The sequence below is a fragment of the Theropithecus gelada genome, chromosome 1, assembly GCF_003255815.1.
Source record: "Theropithecus gelada isolate Dixy chromosome 1, Tgel_1.0, whole genome shotgun sequence".
Classification (NCBI taxonomy): domain Eukaryota; kingdom Metazoa; phylum Chordata; class Mammalia; order Primates; family Cercopithecidae; genus Theropithecus; species Theropithecus gelada.
In genome coordinates, this window is record NC_037668.1 from 183,405,754 (window position 1) to 183,419,081 (window position 13,328).

Here is a 13,328-nt window from a genome sequence, read left to right on the forward strand (position 1 = left end):
TTGACCAGATTACCCATTTTAAAGGACTGATATATTACTACACCACTAAGTATATGCATGCAACCTGATTAGTAAAAGCCAAGAAAAAAAATCAAATTCACAATACAAATGCCTTAGGGGATGATCTTTTTTATCAAGCAGTAATTTTTTCACTTTATAAGATGATTCCCCTGGGAATCCATTAATGATGAGCTTCCTTGGTATATTTAAATATTGATTTATAGATTGCTGCTTGCCAAGAAAAGTAAGGAAGTGGGGGCAATAAAACTTTAAGCTAAAGTGCCTGGTTGTCAATGAGAGCTGAAGAGCAGGTGGAGATTAACAATGGTTTTTGAAATGATGATGTAATCCTATCAGTATAGAATCAGTTCACAAACATTCAACTCACATATGCGTTTGCGTAAAGTGAGCCCTACCTGTAGCAGTGTAAACCCATAGAACCTCAGAGGACCTTTATGGAAGCTATGAGGGCTACAGGTCAGCGGGGTGGAGGAGTCTACCTTGACACAGGAGAAACCAAGTTGCCTCACAGAGCTCATCTACCTGGGAGGCTGGGAGGGCTGCAGTGGTCAGGGTGTCAGGAGGGTTTGTAGGTGGTGGGCAGGGTTAGGGGCTGTAGAGCCTGTGGTCATGAATTCGATGGAGTGTCCCCTCTCCCCACGTGTCATAACTGGGATTTTGGAGCAGGGATTCCTTCTATGCTGATATTTTTTTTTGCCTTTCTCCTTAGGAGGGAGTGTGTGGTCCCCAGAGCATTACAAACCTGAGTTCAAATTTGGGCTCCACCTCTTCTTACTCCAGAGAACCTGAACAAGATTGCTAACCTCTCTAAGCCTTTAGATTCTGCATTCCATTTGAAAATGGGGAGAGTAATTAACTACCTTGCAAGGGGTAGCCTCAGAAATGAAGGCTTACTTCTGTGGTACATTTGCATATAAACAGGCACTCAAAATTAGTAGCTACTATTTTTTATTGGAAGAGAGGCTGAAATGCTATCGGGAGGGGAGAGAAAAGGCTGCACTGGCCAAACTGGGTCGTGTGTGTTTGAGGGGACTTCAATAGAGTGGATGAATTGTAAGACCCCCTCCCCACCAAGCCCTCCCCCTCCACTGTGCTCAGGTCTGCATGCTCAGCAGCACTGGGAATGGTGCCAGAGGCTGCGCGTTTGCCCAGTACAGCTTGGAATTTTGCATCAGAAGCAGCGGGGTGCCGATTAGGCACACTCAGGAGGTGGTGATGCAATGCAAAGAAATGGGGTGGTGGAGAATACGCTGTAGGGTCAGCGGTGGCTGCCGCATCCGGCTTAGGGGCGGCAGAGCCAGCGGGGTGTCTGGGGAGTTCCAGCGTTGGTTGTGGAGTAGGATGTGGTGTCTAGCTTTCAGCAGTAGCACCTGTTTTGTCCTCATCAAAGTGGTTTAGCGGAGGGACTTTTGGCTGCCGAACCTCCCTTTGTTCTTGTCTGTATTCTGAGACATCCTGATAATTCCGTGGGTTACCCCAAACTCTTAACATAGTTTTTTCTCTTTAAGTCAGAGAGTCCATTTCTGCCCTTATGAACAGAAACTTCATCCCAAACCATCTTGCTGAAAGTAGTTCTTTCTTTTACTCACTTCCTTTATAGCATGAATCTCCACTGACAATTATTTTATCAATTTGAAACTTGTTCACGATCTTTCTTCACTTCCAGAATGCAAGCTACTTGAGGGACCTCGTCTGCTGTTCTCACCATGCCTTTCCCTGCCAGGCTCCTAGGAGCTGCTTGGCGGCGGGTAGCGGTTAAGCCCACAGAGGCTGGAGCCAGACTGCCTGGCTTTGAATGGTGGTTCTGCCTTTGTGAGATTAACAGCCCCTACTTAGAGTTGTGGGAATTAAACCAGTTAATACACGTGAAGAGCGCCAGGCACGTAGCGTTTATGAATGAATGCACTTAGCAGAGATTCAGTTGACAATAACGGTTGTTTTTCAGGATTTTAAGATCTTTGTCCCATCACCTCCACCCCCACAGTCCGGGAGCGATCCTTTCCCTAGGGTCAGGCTGAAAGTTTGCCAGATTGGAATTTCGGGTCTGCTGGGTCACAAAGCCAAGGGCCCAGTCTTCAAGGTGATGCTTCACTTCGGAGCACTTTATGCAGCCCACGTTTTGTTCTGTAACAATCCCAAACTGGCCCTCCGAGCCTGGGAAGTCGAGCTTCTCCGAAACCACTGAGTCCTGGAGAGCCCCGCGGCCTCCTGCCCTTTCTCTGCAGCCTGAGAGGGCCCGTGGGGCCGCCGCTGCTTCCTGGAAGAGCTGCGCTTTCCGGAGTCGCAGGCCGCGGAGCTCACGGGAGCTTCGGAGCAGAGCATCTCGCGCGGACAGGGCTGGCGATGGGCAGCCGACCAAAACGCCGCGTTTCTGGTGACTGCTTTTCCCTGGTAGGCAGGCGTTCACTGCTCCGCCGCCGCAGCTCTTCCGGGGCCGAGGGCTGCGGCGCGTAAACCGACTTGTGTGTCCTGCGCAAGCTGCTGATGGCGCCACCCAGCCTGGGGCGGCGAGCCGCGAATATTTGCTGCTCTATTTTAAGATTCCCTGTCCTGTCTGTTTCCGAGCAGTTGTCACTTGGTCAGAGGAAAGGGAAAGCGGGGGTGGAGACAGTGAGGCCCAAGCCTCGGGCGCTTATTACTTCCAGCTGGGTGGAAATTCCCATCCCTCGGAGAAAACAAGCGTGGCCCCTCTACTCCCACTCCTCCGCCCCCTCCCTCAAAACTGAGTGAGTCATTCTTCGCCGGTCAGGGCAAAGTCTCGCTCATTTTAATAATAAAAATAAGGATAATGCCGCACTATTTGCATAACATCTCAGACTTTTCAGAGCACTTAAGCACTTTTTAAATACTTTCCTTTTTTTTTTTTTCTTTTTTTTTTTTGGAGACGGAGTCTCGCTCCGGAGGTAGTGGCGCGAGGCTGGAGTGCAGTGGCGCGATCTCGACTCACTGCGACCTCCGCCTCCCCGATTCAAGCGATTCTCCTGCCTCAGCCTCCAGAGTAGCTGGGATTACAGGCGCACGCCACCACGCCCAGCCATTTTTTTGGATTTTAGTAGAGACGGGGTTTCACCATGTTGCCCAGGCTGGTCTTGAACTCCGGAACTCAGGCAGTCCGCCCACTTCGTCTTCCCAAAGTGCTAGGGTTACAGGCGTGAGCCACCGCGCCAGGCCTCAAAACACTTTTCTCCACTTATTGGTCAAGAGACATTATTACTCCCTGTTTGCAAATGAGAAAACAGAGGCACAGAGAGGTTAGTGATTGGACATGGTCACACAGCCAGTTAATCAGATGACCAGTCACAGAGGCTGGATCTCCTGGGTTTTAAACTGAGCTGTGATTCAGTCCATAGCCATTTATTGTCTTTCCTCCCAGCCACGGCGGCTTTCCTGTTCTCACAAGCTTCTGTGTTATGGAGAATGAAGCATCAAAGGGGTAGTGTATGGTAACTGGTGTCTTCCCACTCCGGTGGCTTATTAATTCTCAAGTACAGCCTCATAAGAGAGGACATTCAGGCATGCAAACAGTTATTGAGTGCCTACTGTGTGCAGCTACTGGCAGCTACTGTATTTTTTTTTACACAGTTTATGGGAGAAAGTTTCTTAGCACATAATTACAATGAAATGTGATAAAGTTGTTGATAAATGCACAGTATTAGGGAAACAGAGAAAGAGGTAATCCACATTGTCACGGGGGAGCCTTTAAAGCTTTTCCCCCAACTTTTTGTTGTACAGATTTTCAGGCATGAAAGATTGTTACAGTGACTACCACTTCGATTCAACCAGTATAGATAGGTAGATAGATGGATAGATATAGATACTGCTTCAGAAGCAAAAGTTTTTCTCTGATCTTTTCTTGCCCTCCTGTCTCAGTCTCATTTTCCCACAAGGCAAGCCATAGGAACTAGGAACTAGAATCCCCCTTCTCCAAGGCAGCCATAGAAACCAGAACCCCTTTTCCCAAAGTCAGCCATGAAACCTAAAATTATGACTCTAATTTTCTCTTCATCTTTCTGTGTAAAAACTGACCATAAAGAAAAGATCTGATCTACGTTGTTCCAGAGAGGGTCCTGCCCCAAACCCAGAGGGAAAGTGTGAAAGGAAAATATCTTGGGCCCCTTCAAGCTGGGAACCACTCAGGGCCTCCCATTCTATTCAGTCATCCCTCTGCTCACAGAGATAACAAAGATAGATGCATATTCTGATTGTCTCCTTTGGAAAGACTTATCAGAAACTCAAACGGGAGAAATGAGAGAAGACAGACAGACCCTCTCATATTGTTTTATACTCAAAAAAGGAAAGGAAAACAAAACAAAAGGCAGGTAGCCCGGCGCCTAGGAACCAGACCCGAAACCAAGGAACCAGATCCGAAACCAGGCCTGGGCCTGCCTGATCTAAGCCTGGTAGTTAAAGATCCACCCCTGACCTAACTGGTTATGTTATCTATAGATTCCAGACATTGTATGGAAGGACATTGTGAAACGTCCCATTCTGTTCTGTTTCACCTCTGACCAGTGGTGCTCGCAGCCCCTGTCACGTACCCCCTGCAGTAAACACAATGACAGTCACTAACAATCGGTGTGCACACTTCCTCTGTGCTCTACATTTATGGCTCTTATAGTTCTCATCTCATTTCATCCTCACAGTAACCTCTGAAGAAGGTCCTCTGACCATTGTTTTACAGATGGGGAAACTGAACATAGAGAGATTATTGAGGAAGGGACAGAAGGATGGCGCCATGATTTGGTACTGGGTCATCTGACTGCAGTGTCCATGCAGTTAGCTACGCATTCTGCAGACTTCCTCCATCCCCAGCTCCCATGTAGCAGGAGGAGCCGCTACACAGTATTCCAGAGCAGCATGTACTAGGGAGAACCCAGCTGTGAATAGTAGGACAATTTCAGCCAGCTTGGGAGGTTGATGTCTGGTCTTCCTTTAGGCCCTGTCTTAGAAAAAGGAAACTACCATTTTTAGGGCCCTCCATGATCCAACACTGGTCTCCGGGCCTTACAGACACCACCTGTACAGATGGGGAAACAGACATTGGTGGGTAAGTAATCTCCCCACGTTGACACACCTAGTAAATGGGAGTGCCAGGCTGGCAACCCAGTTCTATTCACAAGGTCCATCCCCCTGGCTTGCTCAATCGATCACGACCCTCTCACGTGGACCCCCTTAGAGTTGTGAGCCCTTAAAAGGGACAGAAGTTAAGCACCTGACGAGCTTGGATTTTAAGACGCTAGCCTGCCAATGCTCCCAGCTGATTAAAGCCACTCCCTTCACTATCTCGGTGTCTGAGGGGTTTTGTCTGCGGCTTGTCCTGCTACATGGGAGCTGGGGATGGAGGAAGTCTGCAGAATGCGTAGCTAACTGCATGGACACTGCAGTCAGATGACCCAGTACCAAATCATGGCGCCATCCTTCTGTCCCTTCCTCATTAACCTCTCTATGTTCAGTTTCCCCATCTGTAAAACAATGGTCAGAGGACCTTCTTCAGAGGTTACTGTGAGGATGAAATGAGATGAGAACTATAAGAGCCGTAAATGTAGAGCACAGAGAAGTGTGCACACCAATTGTTAGTGACTGTCATTGTGTTTACTGCAGCCAGGGTGTTTGGGACGCCTGGGGACTTGGATCCAGAAAGTTCCCTTGTGGTCACACTTGGAGCAGCACTACAGCTAGATGGCTGGCAGAGGAGGCGTGGCTCACCCAGTCTCAGTCACACAGCTCACCGCGTGTGCCGCCCTGCTCAAATGTGTGGGGCCTATTAGGGAGAGCTCATTTCTTTCTCTGCAAAAACATCATGCACCCCCTGCTGTGTTTTTCGCTCTGTCCACCTGGGCCTGTTTCTAGGACAGCTGCTGTGTCAGGGGCTGAGGGCCTGGGAGCTTGTGAAAGGACCACCTGTTCCCATGGCTTTCTCCGACCCTCCTCCCCCGCCCCCACTCTGCCAGCCCAGCCTCCCAGCTGCTCACACATCACACCACGTTTCTCCCTCTGCTCAGGTGTTGTGAGCACATTGTGAGAGGCACGATCCCTTCCAACTTGTTGCCGCATTACAGCGAGTGTTGGTGCTTTTGTGGAGCCTCCCCTGCTTTCCTATAAGATGGCTTTTCTTCTGTGCCCCTGCACCAGACTGCCCCACCCCACCCCCTACTCTCCCTGTTGACATGGGGACTCGTGGAAGGTGACTTAAAGGAGGAGGAGGGACCCCACAGAAAGTAGGTCCTTAACTCCCAGGAGATGACAAAGCCCCTCCCATGCCTCTGACCTGACACCTCTGCACGTGTGTGTGGTATTCACATGTTGGGGCTTGCTGTTCCTGGGGTCCTTATGTCTCATCTGTGGCCTGGCTAAGCACTTAGAAATCTCTGACTAGAACAAGGAGGAGAAAAGGCCTGAAGTAGCAGCCAAGGTCCAGAGGGAGAAATGCTCAGAGGCTAGGGAACATGGGGACGAGGCATTGAATAGCCCTGGGGATGGACCTTGTGAATAGAACTGGGTTGCCAGCCTGGCACTCCCATGGGGAGATTCCTTACCCACCAGTGTGGGGAGATTCCTTACCCACCAATGTCTGTTTCCCCATCTGTACAGGTGGTGTCTGTAAGGCCCGAAGCCCAGTGTTGGATCATGGAGGGCCCTAAAATGGTAGTTTCCTTTTTTCTAAGACAGGGCCTAGAGGAAGACCAGACATCAACCTCCCAAGCTGGCTGAAATCGTCCTACTGTCTGATACAGCTGGGTTCTCCCTAGTACATGCTGCCCTGGAATACCTAGGAGAGGAAGAGGAAGGAGGCAAGGTAAGCTGGGGGCTTTTCACACTAAAGGCCGCCAGAGGGGTAGGAAGAGTCAGCACAGGTGCCATGTGTGTTTGGTGTCTTGCTTCCAACTCACGCTGGGCTCTGGAGCCACTGATGTCTGCTTGACCCTTCCCTGATTTTGCTCCAGTTTGCTCTGCACTGGAAGACTGCAAGCCACAGGGGGAGGGGAGCATAAGAGGGCTGCAGAGTAGTAAGTTTCACTGCATAATTCAGCCCTCCTGGGACCCATTTCCAGAAAGTTGACTGGCTGAAGTTTAGCTGAGAATGCCTGCAATCTGGAGGATCTGGGGGAGGCAGAGTTGATAGTTAATCTCCGAGGATATTCACCATGTTTGGAGTGGGATTCATTCACTCTTTATTTAATGAGTCCCTCTATTGTGTCAGACACTGCACTAGGCACCAAGATTTGGGGCTCCAGACCTCCCTGAGGCCATTTTAGACCTGTCCAAGTAAGGACCCACATCTCAAAGGCAGCTTTGGAATGGAGGAGAGAACACTGAATGCCTTTGGAAACAGAGGTAGTCTGATTGTTGAGTTTTCCAAGAAATGAGGGTGGGTGGTCACTCATAGAGGTTCTCCTCTGTGAAGGTCTTTCAGTTCCCTGCCCCTAAACACACACACACACACACACACACGCACACACACACAATATTTGAGAGTAAAACAATGTTCCCTCCCTACCTATTCTATATCCCTGTTCTTCCCTTGACACAACAGTTAGGCCAAAGAGCAGAATGCTTTCCTCTTGCCCATGATGTTACACATCAGCACTGGCTGTTGCCTTGGTTAGAGAATATGGTGTGGGGAGTGATGGTCAGAATCCCTCCTCTACTCCCAGATTAGGGGTGGCACCTGTTAGATTTCTTCTGGTGCTTATTTCCCTCTAGAGATAGAGGCACCATCTGGGGTATAGTACCTGTCTGACTTTCCAGTTCTAAAATAAAAAAGTGCTCCATCCTCAGTTTGCAAAGGACTAGGGGACAGGAAATATAGACATTGCCTTTCAGTCATTTGCAAATCCCAGGCCTCACATTTCCACCTCCCCCGCCAATCTTTCATTTTGACTGGCTTCTCAGGGCCTTGGAAAATTATTGAATGAGTGAAATGCAGATTCTAATAAGCCTTGTTTCTAAGTCTTGGTGAATGGAAATGAGATGCTCTCAGAAAAATGACTTTTGTGACAAAGGTGAAGAAGGCTAGGAGGAGGTATGGTGGGAAAGAGAAAGACATTTAGAAACTCAGGCTTCTGAGGTATCTCTCTTACTTCGGAAATGGAAGTGTTAAGGTGAGATGGGTCCATTTATTACTGCCGACTTATTCGGTACTTTAGGGAATGCAGCAAGGTAATGGCAGGGATGGGCAGGGGTTTGCAGGGGAGACTGGAGACAGCATGGGCTGGCGAGCACAGGGAGAGGTGGAGGAAGCTTGGTGCTGGCAGGCAGGGAGAGGTCAGGAGCCTGGAGGGAAGTAGACTGTCGGGTTATGGGGTGGGGTGAAGTGGATCTTACAGTCAGGCAGATAAGCTCACGGGTGTCAAACCACAAAACACTAAGATATGAGCCTGGAAAGGGCCAAGCTAGCATGTGAGAACCAAGAAAGCATAAACCTCAGAGGGCCAGGCACCATCCCCCAACTCTCAGGTTCCCAGGAGGATGGGGAGGAACAAAGGTCTTGGGTTCTGACACATCCCAAAGACTTTGGGAGCTGCCCCTGGGCTCCCGCCCAGGTGGGAACCAGGCTTTTCCATGAGCAAAGGAAGATGGGATAGCATGGGCTGGAAAGTGTGGCAGGGGAACACAGAGCTGAATTCTGAGTTTTCTTGAAAAAGAGATATAAAAACCCACATGCTAACTGAGGGACTTGAGCAGAGAAAGGGACTCTCCGCAGCCATACTCGGGAACTGCATACACAAGGGACTGGGAAGTGAAGCAGCAGAAAAATCCAGAGCCTGTGATGACATCACAGCTACGGGCAAAGACAGGAAGTGGAAAAATGTGAATGGGGAGAGAGGAATGGAGTGAGCAAGAAAGAGGATACAAGGAAACAAAACTGCAGAAGACAGAAGGATGACCTGGAACATTGTGCCATGATTCCCCAAGGATGTGCTTCATTCTTCTCATAGCAAGCCAATTCTGAGTTCTAGAAAACACCACACGGCATGCCGATGTAGTGTTTGCTTAGGAACCCAGGTCCTGGAGTTGGACTATCTGAAATCAAAACCCAGCTCGACCACTTACTAGCTTTGTGGCCATAGGCAAGTTATTTAACCAATCTCTGTTTACTCAATGTAAACAGAGTTTACTCAAATGTAAAATGGGGAAAATATATTACTCATCTTATGAGTGTAATTGTGAGCATTGAAAGAGATACTTCAAGTCAAAGCACACAGAACAGAGCCTGGCACATAGTAAGTGTTCGATAAATGTTAGCTTTTATTATTTGTGTTGAAACAGAAGCCATCTACCCAGCCAACATTTATGGAACATATGCAGAACTGAGCATGGTGATAGGGGCTGAAGATAAAAAAGATGACCAAGGCAATAATCCCTGCCCTCCTGGAGCACACAGAGGAAACAGACAGCCCTGTGTCCATCGATTCTATGAGCACAGGGCAACAGGGATGGCTCAAAGGAGGCCTGGTCAACTCTGCTTGCAGATGGGGGGATGCAGGGGGAATTAGGGATGGTATGAGAGAATAGAAGGCAGTTGAGCTAGGTCTCAAAAATAGGTAGAAAAGTCAAGAAGAGTCAACACCAATGTATGGTTCTGGGACTTAGACTAGTGGTCACCTCTGTTTGGGGGAGAAATTTGCTGGAGCAGGCATGAGGAGTGGTGGAAGCCATAGCTTGATTACATATTGGTTACATGGGTGTATACATTTGTCAAAACTCATTCAATTGTACTCTTAAGATTTGTGCATTTTATTATGTGTAAATTATATCTCAATATATAAGTAAAATCAGTTTATTGAAAAAATATTTTTTTAAAATGAGTAGTACAGGAAGGGGAAGGACCTTCAGGCCAAGAGAATTTTATGCTCAAGGGTTTGTGGGTATAAGGCAGCATGATGCCCAGGGTAACGTGCCAATTGCTGAGTTTGGCTGGAATTTAGGGTGTATAAAGGATGTGAGACCAAGTGGTTAGAGCCTTAGATGCTTTACAGAGGAGTCTAGACATCATCCTCCAAGTCTAGGTTTGGGGGAAGTGGGAAGGGAGGGAAAAGAAGAAACCAGAGAGGACTAATATAGCAGCAAAGCAAGCTGCACCCAATACCCTAAACAGTAATCATTAATCATAGTAAAAGTCATTTCCTACAACCAGGCTGAACTTGGTCAACTTCTCCTATCAAGAAGGAAAGGGTGCCCAAAGTTTTTGTCATGAACCAGCAGGGAAATGTCCCCAGTGATTGCCTATTTCACTTCTGCTGGAGGTGATCACTGCCTCCTCATTCAGCTGCCTCAGGATATGCTCTTAAATCTAAAAGTGGCATCCAATTGTGTCCCACAACCCTAAGTGCTTCTGCAGCATTTAATAAATTCCTTAGTCTTTCTGCACCTTTGCTGTACCTGCAAATGATAATAGCTTTTCCTGTTTCTTTCACTTTGATGCCTCCTTCTACGTCTCCTGCTTCTCACTGGCTACCATGGCTCCATCACTTCTTTTTCAATACTGTCAATCCTCTCTGATCAGCCTCTTCCCTTGACATCTGTTTCTGTGACAAACAATAATTTCCTTTCATTTTCCCTGCTCCCCACCATGCAGTTCTGTTTCCTTAGCTAGATCATAAGGTCCTTGAATTCAGGGAAGAGTCTTAAAAGCTATTGTTTTCCCACCAACTTGGGAATATAGTAAATTCATAAGAAATATGTATGTGATTGCTTTCTACACAAGAAATATGTAGATTGATGATGGAATTTGGAGGACCTAGACCACTGTGGGGATCATCTGAGCTGGATCAGAAAAATGGAGGAAGTGTTCTCATTTCCCCTTACCATTTTCAGTAGACAAAGATCCCCACCTAGACTTCTGCCTCCATGGAAAGGGTAGTGCTGGGGGCTGGGAGCTGAAGGAGATGAAAGGCAATATGGCTGGGACGCTGTGGGACATTTAATCTTGACCACAGCTTTGCCCAGACTGCTGACCCCGGATGACCCAGGATGCAGAGCCATGCCCCCATGCTGCCATCCATTAAAGAGATCACAGCTGCTCTGGGAGTGCTGGGCAAAAATGAGGTCAGGTTTTGTCAAAGCCAGTGCAATTCATAAGCGAGCTCAACTTGCTGGATTTACAGCAACTGTCGAGTCATCCTGCATTACCGAAACTGCAGATATGAACCGACCTGCTGGGAAGAGAATTTGGGATAAATTGTGAACTTCAAAAAGTTTCTGCCTGGAAACTGAAGAGGTAACCATGGCAACAAAGAGGCAGGTTGAACTCGGAGAGGGTCATTCATCTAGAGTAGGGAGCTCTGTGCTCTCAGATTTGCTGGTCTGTGCACTGTGCATCAATTCCTTTGTTTCTTTTGCAATGGAGCGATCTCGGCTCACTGCAACCTCTACCTCCCGGGTTCAAGTGATTCTCTTGCCTCAGCCTCCCAAGTAGCTGGGATTACAGGCACCCGCACCATGCCTGGGTATGTTTTTGTATTTTTAATAGAGACTGGGTTTCGCCATGTTGGCCAGGCTGGTCTCGAACTCCTGAACTCAGGTGATCTGCCTGCCTCAGCCTCCCAGAGTGCTGGGATTACAGGCGTGAGCCACCGCTCCTGGCACCATTTATTTTGCTTTCTTTATCAGAGCAGGAGAAAGTACTAGCTCAGGAATTGGGAGACGGTCCAATTTCCAGCTATTTCCAGTTCCAGTACACTTAACTAAGAGTGCCTCAGGTATTCTTAGTTTTGTTGTGTATAGGCGAAATGGAAATTAAAAACTTCTGGCTACTTGCAGGGATGCAGAAAGGATGGAAAGGTTTGAGATTTCCAAGTAATTATTTTATTGTTGTCACATGACCATGTACAGGCTGATTCAAATACAGCGCTACTGAGGGTGAAACTGGGTTTGATCCACCCATCAATTCGTATTTGTCAAATGGAGAAAAGATGTCTCACAGACAACACCCACATCCCAGCTGTGTGGTAAAAGCATGCCTTGGGGCCTCAGCTGCACCAGGTCAAACAACCTTCACCTGGCTGACCAACTCCTCCAGCAGAATGCCCTGCTGATGGGGCTGGGATGGATGAAGGCACCAGAGAAACACAGATGTTCAAAAAGTCATCCTTCCATTGTCTGTACCCCGTAGCTCTGCTCCCGATCCTTGCTCATTACCAATTCCTGCCCCAAACCATTCCAGCCCTGCACATGTGAGATAGGAAGAACGAGAGTCTAGGTTGGCAAGACGGGGTGAAGGTGGGATGTTGGCATCTGAGACAGTGCTGCAACAGAAGTGTTGTGCCAAACCTCTATTGACTCTCGTGGGGATGGCACCAGGTTCAAGAGGCCAAAGAAGAGACCCAGAGTCAGCAAACAAGACATTAGGTTTTACTGGGGGCTGACATGCAGAGGAGAGAGTCCAGTATCAGCAGATTGGACAGGAGAACTTCATAGCCCAGAAGCAGCAGGCTGAGCAGGAGAACCGCAACTGTTTGCAAAAGGCATGCAGTTTGTATAGCATTTCCATTTAGCACCCTTCCTTAACAGCTTCCACCTGGCAAGCTTCATTCAACCCAAACTCAGGACCTCCATTCCCTGTATGGCTTGTGTTCCATGGGCCAGGTTGGGGGCTCAGGTGTTCCTCGTAGACAAGGAATGAATCTCCAGGTTGGCTACTCTGGATTCCCGAGCTTGGAGCACACATTCATATATGTTGCCATACAGTGCCATTCTCAGGGTATGCTTCAGTTATTGCTACCAGGTGTGTTTGCCACACGGGAAGGAGCTGCTGCTGTGCCTGCCTCTGTTCTCCACCAATCAACCAAGAGGTTTGGGAAGGGTAACAACTCTGTTAGGTGGTATGTACCTGTAGTCCCAGCTATTTGGGAGGCTGAGGCAGGAGGATCCCTTGAGCCCAGGAACCAGGGGTTCAAGACCAGCCTGAACAACATAGCAAGATCACCTCTCTGAAAAAAACAGAAACAAAAAACCTCTGCAGAGTGCTTAAGTTTTGACTAACTGGGTCAGCTTCTACAGGCCCTGGTTCAACAGCAACTCTGCATGACAAATGACCCTGCAGTGTGTTCTGATTTTGGCCTCTGTTACTCCAGAGAGCTCAACCACGACCTCACAGTCTCCCCTTCCCTCTTTGTGTTTTTTTCCCTTTCCTTCCCTTACTGCCTTTTCTCAACCTTCTCACCAAGCCCTCTTAGGTGGGGAACCTCTTCTTCCCTTGTTTCTCTTTTCTGACCATTGACTTCCAGGAACATAGAGCAGGCCTTGCTGGGGAATAGCAACTCTTAGATGCTTCTTATGAAATAAAAACCTATACTGTATTCCAA

At 48.2% G+C, this 13,328-nt stretch overlaps 1 protein-coding gene across 1 annotated transcript; it reads right to left on the reverse strand.

The window, feature by feature from the left end:
- Positions 1-952: 952 nt before the first annotated feature.
- On the reverse strand, positions 953-11,007 carry LOC112632715. The gene is made up of 3 exons (XM_025398671.1): positions 10,831-11,007; positions 8,146-8,295; positions 953-2,551 (listed from the first exon to the last, which is right to left on the reverse strand). Exons 1-3 carry the CDS (start codon positions 11,005-11,007, stop codon positions 1,988-1,990), a joined length of 891 nt encoding a protein of 296 aa, XP_025254456.1. The 3' UTR covers positions 953-1,987.
- Between the last annotated feature and the right edge of the window lie 2,321 nt (positions 11,008-13,328).